Here is a 13843-nt window from a genome sequence, read left to right as displayed (position 1 = left end):
TGTTGTTGTTCTGACTCAAACAAACAACATGTAGCTTCATAGTTTTTAAAGGAATCAAACTGAGGAAGTGAGGGAGGAGACAAGGAGACAAGGAGACAAGGAGACAGAGGGAGATCTGCTCCCTGGTTCGTTTATCTTTCATCTTAAATACTAAACGAGCATTTTGGAAAATAAAACGTTGTTTAAATTAATTTATCTTCTAAACTTTCACAAAGTTGTCACATTTGTTAATTTTTCATCCTGAAAGTTGTTTAAATATAAGAATAATAATGTGGAGGTTTCTTTCTTTAGGAGTGCAGACAGACAGGCTATCCACACCAGCAGCAGGAGGAAGAGGAGGAGGAGGAAGAGGAAGAGGTGGAGGTGGAGGAGGAAGAGGAGGTGGAAGATGAGGAGGAGGTGGAAGAGGAGGAGGAAGAGGAAGGAGGAGGAGGAGGAAGATGAGGAGGAGGAGGAAGAGGAGGAAGAGGAAGGAGAAGGAGGAGGAAGAAGAGGAATAGGTGGAGGAGGAGGAGGAGGAAGAGGTGGAAAAGGAGGAGGAAGAGGAAGAGGAGGAGTGGAGGGGAAGGAGCAGGAGGAGGAAGAGGAGGAGGAAGAAGAGGAGGAAGAGGTGGAAGAGGAGGAGGAGGAAGAGGTGGAGGAAGAGGAGCAAGAGCAGGAGGAGGAAGAGGAGGAAGAGGTGGAGGAAGAGGAGGAGGAGGAAGATGAGGAAGAGGAGGAAGAGGTGGAGGAGGAGGAGAAGGAGGGTACCTTTCTTAAGGAGCGCGCAGGGAGAGCTGGAGGGAGGTCGCTGAGCTGGTGGTGGAAAGCATCAAAGTGCATCGACAGGTGTTGTCCTACAGGGGGAGACACAGCACACACACCTGAGACCAGAGAGGGGGAGGAGGCGGGGAGGGGAGGGGGGGGGAGGGGGGAGGAGGAGGAAGAGGAGGAGGAAGAGGAGGGGGGGAGGAGGGGGGGAGGAGGAAGAGGAGGGGAGGAGGAAGAGGAGGGGGGAGGAAGAGGAGGGGGGAGGAAGGGGAGGAGGGGAGGGTGTTTCTAAAAGTCTTTCAGATTCAGTTAATAATAATAATAATAATAATAATAATAATAATAATAATAATAATAATAATAATAAAGATTTATGTGCTTTATGCTGTTGAGTCTCTGCTTTTTAAAATAACAGCTAATTTATTCTGTAAATAATTATATCAACTCTTAGAAAGATGGAAAGTTAACCTGAACAACAACAACAACAACACAAACGTACACACACACACACGTACCATGAGGAAGGTTGCGTGGGGGAACAGGAGGCGCCATGACTCCGCCCACATGAGCAGACAGGAAGGGGAGGGCTTCTCTGGTACCGCTGTCCAAACTCCAACTACTGGGAGTAGTGAGGACTGGGAGAGGAGGAGAGGAGGAGTGGAGGAGAGGAGAGGAAAGGTTAGAAGATAAGAGGAGTAAGAGGAGAGGAGGAAAGGTTAGAAGATAAGAGGAAGAGGAGTAAGAGGAGAGGAGGAAAGGTTAGAAGATAAGAGGAAGAGGAATAAGAGGTAGAGGAGAAGGAGAGGAAGATGAGAGGAAGAGGAGGAAGGAAGAGGATAAATCGACATCTCTCGTCATGGTTCTCACTACATACTGTAAGTCAGAATGAGTGTGTGACCGCTCACCTTTCATGGTTCTCACTACGTACTGTAAGTCAGAATGAGTGTGTGACCGCTCACCTTTTATGGTTCTCACTACATACTGTAAGTCAGAATGAGTGTGTGACCGCTCACCTTTCATGGTTCTCACTACGTACTGTAAGTCAGAATGAGTGTGTGACCGCTCACCTTTCATGGTTCTCACTACGTACTGTAAGTCAGAATGGAGTGTGTGACCGCTCACCTTTTATGGTTCTCACTACATACTGTAAGTCAGAATGAGTGTGTGACCGCTCACCTTTCATGGTTCTCACTACGTACTGTAAGTCAGAATGAGTGTGTGACCTCTCACCTTTTATGGTTCTCACTACGTACTGTAAGTCAGAATGAGTGTGTGACCGCTCACCTTTCATGGTTCTCACTACGTACTGTAAGTCAGAATGAGTGTGTGACCTCTCACCTTTTATGGTTCTCACTACGTACTGTAAGTCAGAATGAGTGTGTGACCGCTCACCTTTCATGGTTCTCACTACGTACTGTAAGTCAGAATGAGTGTGTGACCGCTCACCTTTCATGGTTCTCACTACGTACTGTAAGTCAGAATGAGTGTGTGACCGCTCACCTTTCATGGTTCTCACTACGTACTGTAAGTCAGAATGAGTGTGTGACCGCTCACCTTTCATGGTTCTCACTACGTACTGTAAGTCAGAATGAGTGTGTGACCGCTCACCTTTCATGGTTCTCACTACGTACTGTAAGTCAGAATGAGTGTGTGACCGCTCACCTTTCATGGTTCTCACTACGTACTGTAAGTCAGAATGAGTGTGTGACCGCTCACCTTTCATGGTTCTCACTACGTACTGTAAGTCAGAATGAGTGTGTGACCGCTCACCTTTCTCCGCCACAGACAGGTTGGGGTCACTGCAGGGTTTACACGGACCAATCACCTGGTGGAGCAGCGCCCGCTGGAAGTGGGTGGGCTGAAGACAAAGACAAGGCCTTAGACCTGAACCCTTAAGGCCTTAGTCCCTGAACCCGTAAGGCCTTAGACCTGAAACCTTAAGGCCTTAGACCTGAACCCTTAAGGCCTTAGTCCCTTTATGGTCTGTTTGACTCTAAGTGACCATAATTTACTAAAACATCATTCTGTATTAAAGAAGACTTGAAACTAGAGATTGAGACCAAAAACTAATGTTTACAATGTTTACTGAGGGAATACATCAAGAGAAATAGAGTCATTTATATAGACTTCTATACAACCAGAGGAGTCGCCCCCTGGTGGTCAGGAGAGAGAATGCAGCTTTAACACATGAAGCATAGACTTCTATACAACCAGAGGAGTCGCCCCCTGGTGGTCAGTAGAGAGAATGCAGCTTCAACACATGAAGCATAGACTTCTATACAACCAGAGGATTCGCCCCCTGGTGGTCAGGAGAGAGAATGCAGCTTTAACACATGAAGCATAGACTTCTATACAACCAGAGGAGTCGCCCCCCTGGTGGTCAGTAGAGAGAATGCAGCTTCAACACATGAAGCATAGACTTCTATACAACCAAAGGAGTCGCCCCCTGGTGGTCAGTAGAGAGAATGCAGCTTTAACACATGAAGCATAGACTTCTATACAACCAGAGGAGTCGCCCCCTGGTGGTCAGGAGAGAGAATGCAGCTTTAACACATGAAGCATAGACTTCTATACAACCAGAGGAGTCGCCCCCTGGTGGTCAGTAGAGAGAATGCAGCTTCAACACATGAAGCATAGACTTCTATACAACCAGAGGAGTCGCCCCCTGGTGGTCAGTAGAGAGAATGCAGCTTTAACACATGAAGCATAGACTTCTATACAACCAGAGGAGTCGCCCCCTGGTGGTCAGGAGAGAGAATGCAGCTTTAACACATGAAGCATAGACTTCTATACAACCAGAGGAGTCGCCCCCTGGTGGTCAGTAGAGATAATGCAGCTTCAACACATGAAGCATAGACTTCTATACAACCAGAGGAGTCGCCCCCTGGTGGTCAGGAGAGAGAATGCAGCTTTAACATATGAATCATAGACTTCTATACAACCAGAGGAGTCGCCCCCTGGTGGTCAGGAGAGAGAATGCAGCTTTAACACATGAAGCATAGACTTCTATACAACCAGAGGAGTCGCCCCCCTGGTGGTCAGGAGAGAGAATGCAGAGTCCAGGTACCTGCCCGTTGTCGCTGATGTTGGTGTACATGGCGCTGCTCGGCCGCTCACGGTGCGGCGGCAGCAGCATCAGCAGCTCTCGGTTGTGTCTGTATTTGTCCGGCAGCGGCAGCGACGGGGAACCGACTGCAGAGACGGAGAGACGACTCAACGGGTCAAACGGACTGAAAACACTTGAACTCGTCACGCGATGCTCCGCGGGCCGAGCGACTCACCTCTGATGGTGGAGGGGGCGGAGTTCATCATCTGAGAGGGCGCCGAGTGGGTGGAGCTAAGGCTGGAGGAGGAGGGGCTCGCCTGCGTGAGGAAACGCCACTGCTTATGTTAAAGCCACACAATAAATGTGAATGAATACAAGTCGGATATTTAAAGGTGTATCTAAATGTCCAATAAAGAATATTAAAGTAGAATAAGGCGGGTGAGCCTGACCTGCATGCGGTAGAAGTCCTCGGGATGCTCGACCACCACGCCGTCCGCCAAGAGCAACAGGCCGCCGCCCACCTCACTGGAGGTATGAGAGGAGAGAGAGGAGGAGGAGCGCACTGGAGTCAACACAGCTATGGGGCTGGAGGGGGGGAGGAGGGAGGAGGGAGGAGAGAGGAGAGGAGGTAGGAGAGAAGAGAGGAGAGGAGGTAGGAGAGAAGAGAGGAGAGGAGGGAGGAGAGAAGAGAGGAGAGGAGGGAGGAGAGAGGAGAGAACAGAGGAGAGGAGGTAGGAGAGAAGAGAGGAGAGGAGGGAGGAGAGAAGAGAGGAGAGGAGGGAGGAGAGAAGAGAGGAGAGGAGGGAGGAGGGAGGAGAGAAGAGAGGAGAGGAGGGAGGAGAGAGGAGGGAGGAGGGAGGAGGGAAGAGAGAAGAGAGGAGAGGAGGGAGGAGAGAACAGAGGAGAGGAGGTAGGAGAGAAGAGAGGAGAGGAGGGAGGAGAGAGGAGGGAGGAGGGAGGAGAGAAGAGAGGAGAGGAGGGAGGAGAGAACAGAGGAGAGGAGGTAGGAGAGAAGAGAGGAGAGGAGAGGAGAGCCATGCAGAGTACAACCGAAAATAGAAAACAACCAAAACATGCATGTTTTGGTTGTTTTGCGTTTGGATACAAGAGCGATGAAGGAGGTTGAAGGTGAAGTGAGTGTGTGTGTGTGTGTGTGTGTGTGTGGGGGGTGGGAGGGGGGGGGGTTTCAGGGTTGTAGAAGAAACAGATTCAGAGAGGAAGTTAGATCAAAGAGACACAACAGAGGAAACCAGAGGTCATTGAAGAGGACGGTGAGAAGAAGATGTGTGTTGATAGAAAGTGATGAGGATAATAATAATAACAACAATAACAATAATAACAACTTAATTAACCTTGTATTAATTCATGAACCTTTACAAAGAGCTTTACAATGTTCGGTCTGTGACAGTGTGTGAGTGAGTGTGTGTGTGAGTGTGAGTGTGTGTGTGTGTCTAACCTGTGGCGGTGCAGCAGCTTGAAGCTCTCGGGGCTCATGGGGCCGTGAGAGGTCAGGATCCCTCTGTTGGGTCCTGGACCAGACTTCTCTAAACCAGGAAGACCCTGAGAGAGAAAGGGTTAGAGAGAGGGAGAGAGAGACACCGTCTCTTCAATAATATATATATATATATATATATATATATATATATATATATATATATATATATATATATATATATATATATTTATATATATATATATATATATAAATATATATATATATATATATATATAAATATATATATATATATATATAAATATATATATATATATATATATATATATATATATATATAAATAATGCACTCACGTGGCAGAGGCTGCTCCGCATCATCTGGAACTGATCGATCAGCTTCTTGTGCAGGGGACGCATTTCTGGGTGCACCAGCTTCTCGTGCACGGCCAGGCCGACTCCGAGGACGTGGACCTGGGGGAGGAGGACAGGAAGGACAAGAAGGATGGGAAGGACAAGTAGGATGGGTAGGACAGGAAGGATAGATAGGAAGGACAGGTAGGATGGGAAGGACAAGTAGGATGGGAAGGATAGGAAGGATGGGAAGGACAGGAAGGATAGATAGGAAGGATAGGAAAGATGGGAAGGACAGGTAGGATGGGAAGGACAAGTAGGATGGGAAGGACAGGAAGGATAGGTAGGATAGGAAGGATGGGAAGGACAGGTAGGATGGGAAGGATAAGAAGGATGGGAAGGACATGTACGATGGGAAGGACAGGTAGGATGGGAAGTACAGGTAAGATAGGAAGGATGGGAAGGACACGTAGGATGGGTAGGACAGGAAGGATAGGTAGGATAGGAAGGATGGGAAGTATAGGTAGGATGGGAAGGACAGGTAGGATGGGAAGGACAGGTAGGATGGGAAGTACAGGTAGGATAGGAAGGATGGGAAGGACAGGTAGGATGGGAAGTACAGGTAGGATAGGTAGGATGGGAAGAACAGGTAGGATAGGAAGGATGGGAAGGACATGTAGGATAGGAAGGATGGGAAGGATGGGAAGGACAGGTAGGATAGGTATGACAGGTAGGATGGGAAGGACAGGTAGGATGGGAAGTACAGGTAAGATAGGAAGGATGGGAAGGACAGGTAGGATGGGTAGGACAGGAAGGATAGGTAGGATAGGAAGGATGGGAAGTATAGGTAGGATGGGAAGGACAGGTAGGATGGGAAGGACAGGTAGGATGGGAAGTACAGGTAGGATAGGAAGGATGGGAAGGACAGGTAGGATGGGTAGGACAGGAAGGATAGGTAGGATAGGAAGGATGGGAAGGATAGGTAGGATGGGAAGGATATGAAGGATGGGAAGGACAGGTAGGATGGGAAGTACAGGTAGGATAGGAAGGATGGGAAGGACAGGTAGGATGGGTAGGACAGGAAGGATAGGTAGGATAGGAAGGATGGGAAGTATAGGTAGGATGGGAAGGACAGGTAGGATGGGAAGGACAGGTAGGATGGGAAGTACAGGTAGGATAGGAAGGATGGGAAGGACAGGTAGGATGGGTAGGACAGGAAGGATAGGTAGGATAGGAAGGATGGGAAGGATAGGTAGGATGGGAAGGACAGGTAGGATGGGAAGTACAGGTAGGATAGGAAGGATGGGAAGGATATGAAGGATGGGAAGGACAGGTAGGATAGGAAGGATGGGAAGGACAGGTAGTATAGGAAGGATGGGAAGGACATGTAGGATAGGTAGGATAGGAAGGATGGGAAGGACAGGTACGATAGGAAGGACAGGTAGGATGGGAAGTACAGGTAGGATAGGAAGGATGGAAAGGATAGGTAGGATAGTAAGGATAGGAAGGATAGGAAGGATGGGAAGGACAGGTAGGATAGGTAGGATGGGAAGAACAGGTAGGATAGGAAGGATGGGAAGGACAGGTAGGATGGGAAGGGGCGTTAGATTACTGTAGAGATTACTGTAGAGATTAATTTAGAGATTACTGTAGAGATTACTGTAGAGATTAATTTAGAGATTACTGTAGAGATTACTGTAGAGATTAATTTAGAGATTACTGTAGAGATTACTATAGAGATTACCGTAGAGATTACTATAGAGATCACTATAGATATTACTTTAGAGATTACTTTAGAGATTACTGTAGAGATTACTATAGAGATTACTGTAGAGATTACTGTAGAGATTACTGTAGAGGTTACCGTAGAGATTACTACAGAGATTACTGTAGAGATTACTGTAGAGATTACTGTAGAGGTTACCGTAGAGATTACTACAGAGATTACTGTAGAGATTACTGTAGAGGTTACCGTAGAGATTACTACAGAGATTACTGTAGAGATTACTGTAGAGATTACTATAGAGATTACTACAGAGATTACTGTAGAGATTACTACAGAGATTACTGTAGAGATTACTGTAGAGATTACTGTAGAGGTTACCGTAGAGATTACTACAGAGATTACTGTAGAGATTACTGTAGAGATTACTATAGAGATTACTGTAGAGATTACTACAGATTACTGTAGAGATTACCGTAGAGATTACTATAGAGATCACTATAGATATTACTTTAGAGATTACTTTAGAGATTACTGTAGAGATTACTATAGATATTACTGTAGAGATTACCGTAGAGATTACTATAGAGATTACTATAGAGATCACTATAGAGATTACTGTAGAGATTACTGTAGAGATTACTGTAGAGGTTACCGTAGAGATTACTACAGAGATTACTGTAGAGATTACTATAGAGATTACTGTAGAGATTACTACAGATTACTGTAGAGGTTACCGTAGAGATTACTGTAGAGATTACTACAGATTACTGTAGAGGTTACCATAGAGATTACTATAGAGATTACTATGGAGATTACTGTAGAGATTACTACATAGATTACTGTAGAGATTACTGTAGAGGTTACTGTATAGATTACTATAGAGATTACTGTAGAGATTACTACAGAGATTACTGTATAGATTACTATAGAGATTACTATAGAGATTACTGTAGAGGTTACTGTATAGATTACTATAGAGATTACTATAGAGATTACTGTAGAGGTTACTGTATAGATTACTATAGAGATTACTGTAGAGATTACTACAGAGATTACTGTAGAGATTACTATAGAGATTACTATAGAGATTACTGTAGAGGTTACTGTATTGATTACTATAGAGATTACTACAGAGATTACTATAGAGATTACTATAGCGATTACTATAGAGATTACTTTAGAGATTACTATAGAGATTACTTTAGAGATTACTACAGAGATTACTATAGAGATTACTATAGCGATTACTATAGAGATTACTTTAGAGATTACTATAGTTCCGCCGTCAGTCGATTTATACTTTTGTACATTTCTGGGTTTGAAGCCGAAGTTATGAAAGTTAAATTAAACATTTACTGTAAGAGAAGCTGCAACGTTTCCACAACGGGGAAAATCAACTGGTCTTACTGGTTCCTGTCTGAGGACTCCTACACATCTTCACCACCTTCATCACCAGCATCAGGTCGTTTCCATGAGGTCTCACCTGCTCCTGCATCAGGTCTACCACCAGCAGGTGGTTTCCATGAGGTCTCACCTGCTCCTGCATCAGGTCTACCAGCAGCAGGTTGTTTCCATGAGGTCTCACCTGCTCCTGCATCAGGTCTACCACCAGCAGGTGGTTTCCATGAGGTCTCACCTGCTCCTGCATCAGGTCTACCACCAGCAGGTTGTTTCCATGAGGTCTCACCTGCTCCTGCATCAGGTCTACCACCAGCAGGTGGTTTCCATGAGGTCTCACCTGCTCCTGCATCAGGTCTACCACCAGCAGGTGGTTTCCATGAGGTCTCACCTTCTCCTGCATCAGGTCTACCACCAGCAGGTTGTTTCCATGAGGTCTCACCTGCTCCTGCATCAGGTCTACCACCAGCAGGTTGTTTCCATGAGGTCTCACCTGCTCCTGCATCAGGTCTACCACCAGCAGGTGGTTTCCATGAGGTCTCACCTGCTCCTGCATCAGGTCTACCACCAGCAGGTTGTTTCCATGAGGTCTCACCTGCTCCTGCATCAGGTCTACCACCAGCAGGTGGTTTCCATGAGGTCTCACCTGCTCCTGCATCAGGTCTACCACCAGCAGGTTGTTTCCATGAGGTCTCACCTGCTCCTGCATCAGGTCTACCACCAGCAGGTGGTTTCCATGAGGTCTCACCTGCTCCTGCATCAGGTCTACCAGCAGCAGGTTGTTTCCATGAGGTCTCACCTGCTCCTGCATCAGGTCTACCAGCAGCAGGTTGTTTCCATGAGGTCTCACCTGCTTCCTGCATCAGGTCTACCAGCAGCAGGTTGTTTCCATGAGGTCTCACCTGCTCCTGCATCAGGTCTACCACCAGCAGGTTGTTTCCATGAGGTCTCACCTGCTCCTGCATCAGGTCTACCAGCAGCAGGTTGTTTCCATGAGGTCTCACCTGCTCCTGCATCAGGTCTACCACCAGCAGGTGGTTTCCATGAGGTCTCACCTGCTCCTGCATCAGGTCTACCACCAGCAGGTGGTTTCCATGAGGTCTCACCTGCTCCTGCATCAGGTCTACCACCAGCAGGTTGTTTCCATGAGGTCTCACCTGCTCCTGCATCAGGTCTACCACCAGCAGGTGGTTTCCATGAGGTCTCACCTGCTCCTGCATCAGGTCTACCACCAGCAGGTTGTTTTCCATGAGGTCTCACCTGCTCCTGCATCAGGTCTACCACCAGCAGGTGGTTTCCATGAGGTCTCACCTGCTCCTGCATCAGGTCTACCAGCAGCAGGTTGTTTCCATGAGGTCTCACCTGCTCCTGCATCAGGTCTACCACCAGCAGGTTGTTTCCATGAGGTCTCACCTGCTCCTGCATCAGGTCTACCACCAGCAGGTGGTTTCCATGAGGTCTCACCTGCTCCTGCATCAGGTCTACCAGCAGCAGGTTGTTACCATGAGGTCTCACCTGCTCCTGCATCAGGTCTACCACCAGCAGGTTGTTTCCATGAGGTCTCACCTGCTCCTGCATCAGGTCTACCACCAGCAGGTGGTTTCCATGAGGTCTCACCTGCTCCTGCATCAGGTCTTTGAGCTGTGTGATCTTCTCCGTGTCCTCCGGGTGGCTGGTGATGTAATCTTTATCGAAGAACGCCTGAATGGAAACAAGACACAATTTAATCAGATCAATAATACGAGGATTGTGTTAGCAAAGATGTGCAGTGTAGTATTGTGTAGTATTGTGTAGTATTGTGTAGTATTGTGTAGTATTGTGTTGTACTTTAGTGTTGTCGTAAATAATACTAATAATCATAATGATAATACTAATAACAATAATGATAATACTAATAACAATAATAATAGTAATAACGATACAATAATAATAGTAATAATAGTAATAATGATCAAAATAAAAATAATAATAATGATAATAACAATAACAACAAGGGACACGCCCCCTGTCTGACCTCTTGGTATCTGGCGATGCCCCCGTTGACGGCGGCGTCGATGACCCCGTTCAGCGTCATGCTGAGCAGGTTGATGTTGCCGTGCAGCTGCTTGTGTTGGTACTGGCTGATCAGGGTCCGCAGCTCCTGGTTCTTGTTCTCCACCACAGAGACGGCGTTCTCCAGCGGACTCACCTCCACCTGGCGGACGGAGGAGAGAGAAGATGGAGAACGCCTGGTGGAGTTCTATAGCTCGTCTGAGACGTTCATTCAGTCACTCACCAGCTCCCTCTTCTCCACCTCGAACCAGCGGGAGATGCCCGGCAGAGGGTGAGAGAGGATGAGCGTCGTCCTCTCGATCCAAAGACTCTGAAACACACGACGTATACATCAAGACTCTGAAACACACAACGTATACATCAAGACTCTAAACACACAACGTATACATCAAGACTCTGAAACACACAACGTATACATCAAGACTCTGAAACACACAACGTATACATCAAGACTCTGAAACACACAACGTATACATCAAGACTCTGAAACACACAACGTATACATCAAGACTGTGAAACACACAACGTATACATCAAGACTCTGAAACACACGACGTATACATCAAGACTGTGAAACACACAACGTATACATCAAGACTCTGAAACACACAACGTATACATCAAGACTCTGAAACACACGACGTATACATCAAGACTCTAAACACACAACGTATACATCAAGACTCTGAAACACACAACGTATACATCAAGACTCTGAAACACACGACGTATACATCAAGACTCTGAAACACACAACGTATACATCAAGACTCTGAAACACACAACGTATACATCAAGACTGTGAAACACACAACGTATACATCAAGACTGTGAAACACACGACGTATACATCAAGACTCTGAAACACACGACGTATACATCAAGACTCTGAAACACACAACGTATACATCAAGACTGTGAAACACACGACGTATACATCAAGACTGTGAAACATACGACGTATACATCAAGACTCTGAAACACACGACGTATACATCAAGACTCTGAAACATACGACGTATACATCAAGACTCTGAAACACACGACGTATACATCAAGACTGTGAAACACACAACGTATACATCAAGACTGTGAAACACACAACGTATACATCAAGACTGTGAAACACACAACGTATACATCAAGACTCTGAAACACACAACGTATACATCAAGACTCTGAAACACACGACGTATACATCAAGACTCTAAACACACAACGTATACATCAAGACTCTGAAACACACAACGTATACATCAAGACTCTGAAACACACCACGTATACATCAAGACTCTGAAACACACAACGTATACATCAAGACTGTGAAACACACAACGTATACATCAAGACTCTGAAACATACGACGTATACATCAAGACTCTGAAACACACGACGTATACATCAAGACTGTGAAACACACAGACAGAGACAGACATGTTCGGTACCGGCCGGATCCCGACCCACCTTGAACTCGTTGTCTCTGTCTTTGGGCCCCTTGTGGAAGGGCCGGTCGTATCGGAAACCGCCGGACGTTGTTGACCCGGTAGAAGCTCTTGATGCGATCCGGGACTCGGTCCATCTGCAGGACGCCGACGCTGTCCGGCACTGGAGTCACCGCGTAGATCTGCAGGTCTGAGCCCAGCGGGTCAAAGAAAGAACTGGACGGATCGGGCCTAGTCTGTTCGGGACTCCTTCGGGACCTCTTCATGATACCTTAATTGCCCCTTTGTGACCCCTTAATGGCCCCTTCGGAACCTCTTCATGGACCCTTGATGACTCCTTCGTGACCCCTTCATGACACCTTTATGAACCCTTTCATGACACCTTCATGGCCCCTTCATGGCCTCTTCGTAACCCCTTTCTGACCCCTTCGTGACCCCGTCATGACGTCTTTATGACCCCTTAATGGCCCCTTCAAGGCCCCTTCATGACCCCTTCATGACCCCTTCATGACCCCTTTATGACCCCTTCATGACCCTTAAAACAGTGGGGATCTTTCTGATGATCTGAAGGATACACTGGGCGTCACACTGCAGGATGGCCTCGTCGGGCTGATTGGGGTGCTGCATCGCAATGGCTTGTGGGAATTCTCCCAGCATCCTTTGCTGGAAGGCCTCAAGCCTTTCGTAGTCATGGCCACGGCAGACAAACTCTTTGTTCTGGAGGGAATGAACCACAACAAAAAACAGCATGTGTAAACAATCAACACTCTCTAGTCTGAAGCTGTAAAGTAACTATCGTCAGAGTTCCGTCTTTCCGACGGTCCTTGAACGCATCACGTGGGATGAGCGCTTAAAAGAAAATCCACCAAAACGGAATTTAAAATTATGATTTTAACGTCAAATGAACCGTTTGCTTTCACCAGATTGTGTAAAAACATTAAATTCTGAGCTCGTCAGTGAAGCGATGACGTCGTGACCAACAGTCACGTGACGCTTTCATCCAAAAGACGTTTGTCTCACTCTGAGGAAGAACGGGAATTTCCTGCCGTAGAATCCGACCCTGAAGAACTCCGGTTCCAGACGCTGCTGCTCCATGATGTTGTCGTAGTACGCCGCCTCCATTTTCTACACACACACACACACACACACACACACACACGGAGGAGGACGAAGAAGTAGACAGGAAGGACGAGGAAGAAGGAGGAAGAGGAAGGAAGGAAGGAAGGAAGGAAGGAAGGAAGGAAGAGGAAGGATGGAAGGAAGGAAGGAAGGAAGAGGAAGGATGGAAGGAAGGAAGGAAGGAAGGAAGGAAGAGGAAGGATGGAAGGAAGGAAGGAAGGAAGAGGAAGTAGAAGTAGACAGGAAGGACGAGGAAGAAGGAGGAAGAGGAAGGAAGGAAGTAAGAGGAAGGATGGAAGGAAGGAAGAGGAAGTAGAAGTAGACAGGAAGGACGAGGAAGAAGGAGGAGGAGAAAAGAAGGAAGGAAGAGGAAGAAGGAGGAGGAGAAAGGAAGAGGAAGGAAGGAAGGAATAAGAAGAAGGAAGAGGAGGAGAGTAGAAGGAAGGAAGGAAGGAAGGAAGGAAGGAAGGAAGGAAGGAAGGAAGGAAGGAAGGAAGGAAGGAAGG

The 13843-nt window shown here is 46.7% G+C and overlaps 1 protein-coding gene across 1 annotated transcript in view; it reads right to left on the bottom strand.

The window, feature by feature from the left end:
• dock3 (dedicator of cytokinesis 3) overlaps nt 1-13843 on the bottom strand; it is a 94279-nt gene that overhangs the window by 1750 nt on the left and 78686 nt on the right. The window contains 14 exon segments of the mRNA XM_034533292.1: nt 751-836; nt 2521-2608; nt 3818-3942; nt 4032-4134; nt 4246-4381; nt 5253-5356; nt 5604-5720; nt 10342-10425; nt 10739-10918; nt 11000-11086; nt 12241-12297; nt 12299-12408; nt 12794-12935; nt 13239-13343. Coding sequence (XP_034389183.1) covers nt 751-836; nt 2521-2608; nt 3818-3942; nt 4032-4134; nt 4246-4381; nt 5253-5356; nt 5604-5720; nt 10342-10425; nt 10739-10918; nt 11000-11086; nt 12241-12297; nt 12299-12408; nt 12794-12935; nt 13239-13343 — 1524 coding nt within the window.

This window comes from Cyclopterus lumpus, chromosome 5, assembly GCF_009769545.1.
Source record: "Cyclopterus lumpus isolate fCycLum1 chromosome 5, fCycLum1.pri, whole genome shotgun sequence".
NCBI classification, from domain to species: Eukaryota; Metazoa; Chordata; class Actinopteri; order Perciformes; family Cyclopteridae; genus Cyclopterus; species Cyclopterus lumpus.
This window is presented reverse-complemented; position numbering and strand designations above follow the sequence as displayed.